We start from the raw sequence: 7500 nt of genomic DNA, 5'->3' as shown, positions 1-7500 counted from the left end.
TGTGTCATGAGATGGTCAATGACTGAACTGAAAACTGGGGCTGCTACACATCCTTGCCTTACTCCACTCTTTACTAGAAACCAGTCTGCGTCGGTTCCATTTACCCTCACTCAGCATCATCATACAATTGATGGAAGAGTGACGATTATCGGTGGGGCTCCCAGAGTTTTGAGTGTTCTCCAAAGTGACGTGTGGTCGACAGAGTCCAGTGCAGCCTTCAGATCGATGGAGGCAATATAAAGATGACGATCCTTCCTAAATTCTTTGGCTTTCTCTATCAAACGAAGGGCTGATTTATGGTCTATTGTGGATCTATTGGGTATAAAACCTGCTTGTTGAGAGCGGCGTTTGCTTCTTATGACAGGTAATGCTCGGGTGAGTAAAATGGATGGAGAGCAATGTGATACCTCTGTCATTGTTGCAGATTAGCTTATTCCTTTTCTCTTCCTAAATGGGATGGTGATCCCTCGTCGCCAGTCGTCTGGAAGCCTCTCACTTATCTAGACCGGAGTAATTATCTGGGTAAACCATGAGGTCTGAGGCCTGTGTTTCCCGAAAATTATCTCAGTAAAGCCGGATGGCAGCATTTTTCAATCCAATGAGGCGGCGCCACTGATCTTGCTCGCCACGGAGGCGTGCTTCTCGCCGCTGGTCAAAGATGTTCAGTGTGACCTGTGATATTCATGGTCGTTCTGGAGGTCTTTTTAACCCCGTTGTTTCTCTAGCTGCTTGAACCACTTCCTTTTGAAAGTGATTCCAGTCAAAGAGTAGCTCGTCAGCAAGTGCAGTGTACCGGTTTGAGATAGAACATGTGAATGACTGCTAGATGACAGGGTATTTGAAGCTTACAGAGTCTATATTGACAGTTTTTTTTTAACCAGTGGTAAGATTTTAGGTTTGAGTTTAATGTCTGTTTCGATGGTCAGCATTACCCAGTTGGGCCTTCTAAAGACTCGACAGATAGTGATGGATGATTTCCAGTGGGATGAAATCAGGATGTCTAAGGTCTTTTTACCGTCTGGGTTGTACCACGTCCAATGGTGGATTCTCTAGCGGGGGAACCATGTGCAACAGATAGATAGGCTGGTTGGTCTGCACGGATCAGCTAAGCAGATATCATTGTCATTATTACTTGGGTCTGTGACTGGTGCAAGGGTTGGGTCGCTGATGTCTGGCATTTGCATCAGTGAGGGTTATAACTGTCATGTAGTGGGGCTTCCTGAACGTGTTGCTGAAGCTGGTCATAGGTGTCTTTGTCAGTATCATTTACTATGTCAATGGGGCTTTAGGCAATAATGTCTGTCATTTTCCCGTGTCTGGGTTGGAAACGAGTGGCAAGAAGTTGATCATGGTATTTCTGAGTTGCGAGGAAATGGCTAGGGCCTCTCCTATTATCTGGGCCGCGGGGTAGGAAAAGTGATATCTATCTGGACGAAGGTAAGAAGACCTGGCAGCGGCACGATTGGTGTGGGTGATTACACCTACTACCAATCAGGCCAGAGCGATGGCCACCATCTCCATAGAGCAGCCATAGCCATCTCCAGCAGACCTCATTGGAGGTAACTCAAGTAGATGAGCATGTGATTACACTGAGACTCCTATTACTGTGCACGCTCCAAATGTTTGTATATTCAATACTCAATATACAAATTCGCACCTGTAGCAGACAATTGTCCCCAACATGGAAATTACATTGTCCTGGGAGACTTGAATGCGGCATCCAGTTGTGATTTTGCTATGTTCTAGAGACTGAGTTCTGGCTCCTGGTATCAGTACTCTGGATATGATTCGAGTGCTATGGCCAAAGGGATTGACCGCAACCTTATTATCACTCCCTGGAGGATCCTCCAGAACTGCAGGGTTTGACAGGGTGTCGAGTTTTGTGGTGCAGGCCATAGACTGGCCATGACTACCTTTGGGTCTACCTCAGAACTCCCCGTCTGTTCAGTGTCCAACTTGGGGATTTCACTTAGATTAAAGAAGGCGGAGTGTCCACAGAGGTTTGCTATGGTTCTCTCATAGTACACAGTACTTGACTGTCTCGAGTCCATTGGCGAACGTCCGATAGTACAATAAAATTTCATCTTGCAGGAGATCCTAGAGGGTGGTGCTGGATGTTGATCAGGATTAGCACCATTCCTTGGCCATTTCCTTAGTGAATGACCTTCCTGCCTACAAAGTTCTAAGACAGCTGAACTCCAGGCCTTCGGAACTGGCAATCTGTTGATCCGAGTATTCTGAGCAGCTGAATTGGGCTGACCCTTCAGTAGTTAGATTAGACATAAATGGAGTGTGTCAGATCCACCTATGAGCAAAGAACATCCTACTATGACAGAGGTTAGGGGGGCAATCTCTAAGCTGAAGGGTAGTAAAGCAACAAGTATTTGCAGTATCCCTAGTTACTTGCTAAAGGCTTGTGGTAAACCTATGGCGTGGGGTTTGCATGCTGTCCTGGCTGCTATCTGGCAGTCTGGTGTGGCCATCCCTCTCTAAAAGGCAAAAGCGGATCGAGGGACCAGCAACTACTGTGGCATTACATTGCTCTTCATACTAGGCAAGGTTCTTGCTCGCATTGTTCTGAGACACACCAGATACCACCTACTAAGGTATCTGAGAAAGGAACAATCTGGATTCACTCCTGGCAAGTCCAAAATTGACTGTAGCCTAGTGCTTTGAGTGATTGTGGTAGTCTGTCGTGAGTTTGGTTGTAGGATGATTGCTGCCTATATTGATCTTATCAAGGCATTTGATTCAGTACATAGTTAACTGCTTTGGATGATCCTAATACTTCTGACAAGGATTACTGGACTAATAGCAAGCCTGTAAACTGACACTAAAAGTGTCGTAAAGTGTGGTGGGGCCTATCTAGCTTCTTCCATGTACGTCAAGTGACACAGGACTTTTTCGCACCAACACTTTCTAACAGTTGCATGGACTGGGTAATAGGTAAATTTCAAATCCAGAGTCACTGTTAGACAACAGTGGCCAATATCAAGGTCACCGACTTTGCTGACAATGTTGCTATCCTATCTGAGCCTGTAGAAGTTCTAGTGTTTGCTCTTGCTGCATTTAGCAACAAGGCGATGCGACACCCTGGCGCCTAGATCCCATTCAGAGAGGGAGAGGGAGAGGGAGAGAGAGAGAGAGGGAGAGGAAGAGAGAGGGAGAGGAAGAGAGAGGGACTGAGGGAGAGGGAGGGACTGAGGGAGAGGGAGGGACTGAGGGAGAGGGAGGGATTGAGGGAGAGGGAGGGATTGAGGGAGAGGGAGGGACTGAGGGAGAGGGAGGGATTGAGGGAGAGGGAGGGATTGAGGAAGAGGGAGGGATTGAGGGAGAGGGAGGGACTGAGGGAGAGGGAGGGATTGAGGGAGAGGGAGGGATTGAGGGAGAAGGAGGGATTGAGGGAGAGGGAGGGATTGAGGGAGAAGGAGGGATTGAGGGAGAGGGAGGGATTGAGGGAGAGGGAGGGATTGAGGGAGAGGGAGGGATTGAGGGAGAGGGAGGGATTGAGGGACAGGGAGGGATTGAGGGAGGAGGGATTGAGGGAGAGGGAGGGATTGAGGGAGAAGGAGGGATTGAGGGAGAGGGAGGGATTGAGGGAGAAGGAGGGATTGAGGGAGAGGGAGGGATTGAGGGAGAGGGAGGGATTGAGGGAGAGGGAGGGATTGAGGGAGAGGGAGGGACTGAGGGAGAGGGAGGGATTGAGGGAGAGGGAGGGATTGAGGGAGAGGGAGGGATTGAGGGAGAGGGAGGGATTGAGGGAGAAGGAGGGACTGAGGGAGAGGGAGGGACTGAGGGAGAGGGAGGGATTGAGGGAGAGGGAGGGACTGAGGGAGAGGGAGGGATTGAGGGAGAGGGAGGGATTGAGGGAGAAGGAGGGATTGAGGGAGAGGGAGGGACTGAGGGAGAGGGAGGGACTGAGGGAGAGGGAGGGATTGAGGGAGAGGGAGGGATTGAGGGAGAAGGAGGGATTGAGGGAGAGGGAGGGATTGAGGGAGAAGGAGGGATTGAGGGAGAGGGAGGGATTGAGGGAGAGGGAGAGATTGAGGGTGAGGGAGGGACTGAGGGAGAGGGAGGGACTGAGGGAGAGGGAGGGATTGAGGGAGAGGGAGGGATTGAGGGAGAAGGAGGGATTGAGGGAGAGGGAGGGATTGAGGGAGAAGGAGGGATTGAGGGAGAGGGAGGGATTGAGGGAGAGGGAGGGATTGAGGGAGAGGGAGGGATTGAGGGAGAGGGAGGGACTGAGGGAGAGGGAGGGATTGAGGGAGAGGGAGGGATTGAGGGAGAAGGAGGGATTGAGGGAGAGGGAGGGATTGAGGGAGAGGGAGGGATTGAGGGAGAAGGAGGGATTGAGGGAGAGGGAGGGATTGAGGGAGAAGGAGGGATTGAGGGAGAAGGAGGGATTGAGGGAGAGGGAGGGATTGAGGGAGAGGGAGGGATTGAGGGAGAAGGAGGGATTGAGGGAGAGGGAGGGATTGAGGGAGAGGGAGGGATTGAGGGAGAGGGAGGGATTGAGGGAGAGGGAGGGATTGAGGGAGAGGGAGGGATTGAGGGAGAGGGAGGGATTGAGGGAGAGGGAGGGACTGAGGGAGAGGGAGGGACTGAGGGAGAGGGAGGGACTGAGGGAGAGGGAGGGACTGAGGGAGAGGGAGGGACTGAGGGAGAGGGAGGGACTGAGGGAGAGGGAGGGATTGAGGGAGACGGAGGGATTGAGGGAGAGGGAGGGATTGAGGGAGAGGGAGGGACTGAGGGAGAGGGAGGGACTGAGGGAGAGGGAGGGATTGAGGGAGAGGGAGGGATTGAGGGAGAAGGAGGGATTGAGGGAGAGGGAGGGATTGAGGGAGAAGGAGGGATTGAGGGAGAGGGAGGGATTGAGGGAGAGGGAGGGATTGAGGGAGAGGGAGGGATTGAGGGAGAGGGAGGGATTGAGGGAGAGGGAGGGATTGAGGGAGAGGGAGGGATTGAGGGAGGGAGAGAGGGAAGGATTGAGGGAGGGAGGGAGGGAGGGAGGGAGGGAGAGAGGGAAAGGGAGGGAGAGAGGGAGGGATTGAGAGAGAGAGGGAAGGATTGAGGGAGGGAGGGAGGGAGGGAGGGAGGGAGAGAGAGAGAGAGAGAGAGAGAGAGAGAGAGAGAGAGAGAGAGAGAGAGAGAGAGAGAGAGAGAGAGATTGCAAATGAATAATTCTTATTATTCTATGTGCATTTATGGCTACTCTGTTCCGTTCCTTATGCCATTTTTGTTATATCTATAATAAATGTAAAATAAACATATACAAACAAATCATATTTTATTTCTATATATCTTCAACTATATATGTACTTAAGGTTACACACATTAAGCTAGCATTCAGACTTGTAACACTTTTCTCTTGTAACTTGTATGGCTGAAGTGTTTATCTTTTTGCTTTATAAAAGTGTTATCTTTATTACTGTTAGTCATGTTAACATCAATGAAATGATAATGAAGATAATAATTAAAATGTTCATTATCATAAGAACAGTATTAGAAATAAAGCCCAAAAATTTAAAGGAGGTAAACCGGTGACATCAAGACGGTCTAGTGACTCCTTGCTGACAAAGGCGTCTGTGAATTTATCTATTTGTAATGGTTAATGGTTGAAACAAATATGCTACATATTTAAGGTCATATAACACCGTGGTAGAGTATTGTGGTGAAGAGGATATGTGAGTTAACGATTAATGTAGAGTGTGAAGGAGGTGAAGTATAAGGAAGAGCATCAGGAAGGGAGGAATCCAGAGGACACTATTCCAACAGAAGGGATTCATGTGAGTATCCAGGTGGGAGAGGTAAGGATAAAGGAGAACAAAGAAGGAGTGGTGTATTTGGAGGAGAGGATGGGGTTTGTTGGGAAAGAGAGGTTGGGGGAACCTTCATCCCATGAAGGTTCCCCCGACATGGATGTCGGCAAATAGAGGAATTGGAGGGTGGATGAGGGAACTGAACATTTTCTTTATAGGGGAGGTCTGAGAAGCAAAGGATCTCTTGTGAGGAGGTGAAGAAGATATAGATATTTGAGGAGCAGAGGAAAAGGAGGGTGTGGATGGCAAAGATGGAGTAGAACATTTAGGCTGTCTGGTACAACATAAAGTGAGGGGGAGGAAGGGTAGGTAATGGATGAAGTGGTTAAGATTGGAGGATCTGGATTTAGAATGGAAGAGGGAATTGATTTATAGGCAGGGTAGCCTCTATAAAATATGTTTTGGGAGTCACTACAGTTGGCACATGTACCTGACTGGGCAGGCAAATTTGAATGGTCATGACCAGGTTGGGCACAGAGAGCAGCACGCTGTGGAGCGAGTGTTTGGCTGGGTAGCCAAAACGCCAACATTTTTAACGTTGATGGGGAAGAGGTCAATATAGTCGGACATGGTATGAGAATCCACCAATATAAACTTCATGGGGGAAGTCATGCTATGGAAGCTAATATTGGCAATATTGACTTGGACTTACGCTGCCCTCTGGGAGGAATAGTGTAGCACTGAATCATAATCAGGAAGGCAGGTAAGTAGGTTATTTTCACAGTCTAACCAGTTCTTGTCATATTTGGGACAATCAGTCAAGGAGATAGAAACAGTTCCTGTTCAAGTATTAAGAGAGAGGTGAGGTTCTGCAAGAATAGGTTTGCCAGTAAGGTCTGTTAGGGTTGCTAGAGCATGAGCTTGGGATTCTGATGTAACAGTGACTAAGTGTGAATGATCGGGGAAACTATGAAAGGTAATTTTGCCTACTTGTTTCTGAAGGCACTGTTAAAAGAGAAGGGTATTCTCAGAGTAGGGGACTGTGGGGGGAATCACAAAGAATCTATTCCACTTGGCTGGCCCAAAGAGAGTACTCAAAAGGTTTGCAGAGGTAGAGGCAGAAGAAGGACGAGGGCAAAAGGAAGATGGAGTGGTGTGGAGTGGAGTTCTGTCGGGGGGAGGACAAAAAGGATAAAGAGTAGTAATAAGGGAAGAGGGGCTAGCCACTGAAGAAGACTGCAGTAGGTGATGGAGAAGAGAATGTTGGGAGAGAGGAGGGGTGCATTCTGGAGGATGAGTAATAACCTGGGTGGGCGGTTCAGAATGGATAGAGTTGTCAGTAAACATCGAGGAGGGGTTAATAGTATCAGTGGTCAGAGCCGTGGTCAAAGGAGGGGCAGGGGTCGGAAAACCATCAAAATCGAAATCAGATATGCTAGTTGATGAAAGATTAAGCCTTAATGCTCCTATTAAGGGTAAAGAATCTTCATTACTTGCCATGGTGAGCCTGAATGAAGTGGAGAAAAGAAAAAGTATGCCTCTCAGGGTCCCCATAAGGGGTAAAGGCTACGCTACTTAACCAAGGGAATACCATGTTCATGACTGACATAAAGCCAGCCTTTCATCCTTTCAGCACAGCTCTCACACCTTAGGAATGGGAGTAGGGGATGAAAAAGATACAGAAGAGGAAAGGAAGAGAAGAAAAGACCAAGCAAAGTTGGTTGAGGCGAGGGCTGAAGTC

The 7500-nt window shown here is 48.8% G+C and overlaps 1 protein-coding gene across 1 annotated transcript in view; it reads right to left on the bottom strand.

The window, feature by feature from the left end:
- The window catches only part of LOC138866425 (uncharacterized), an 840-nt gene extending 424 nt beyond the window's left edge, over positions 1 to 416 (bottom strand). The window contains exon 1 of the mRNA XM_070138972.1: positions 126 to 416. Within this exon, the coding sequence (XP_069995073.1) occupies positions 126 to 416 (291 nt within the window). The remainder of the gene's footprint in view (positions 1 to 125) is intronic.
- Between the last annotated feature and the right edge of the window lie 7084 nt (positions 417 to 7500).

Source organism: Penaeus vannamei, chromosome 25 (assembly GCF_042767895.1).
Source record: "Penaeus vannamei isolate JL-2024 chromosome 25, ASM4276789v1, whole genome shotgun sequence".
In the NCBI taxonomy this organism is placed as follows: domain Eukaryota; kingdom Metazoa; phylum Arthropoda; class Malacostraca; order Decapoda; family Penaeidae; genus Penaeus; species Penaeus vannamei.
The sequence above is the reverse complement of the archived record's forward strand: the minus strand, read 5'-3'. Positions and strand labels throughout refer to the sequence as shown.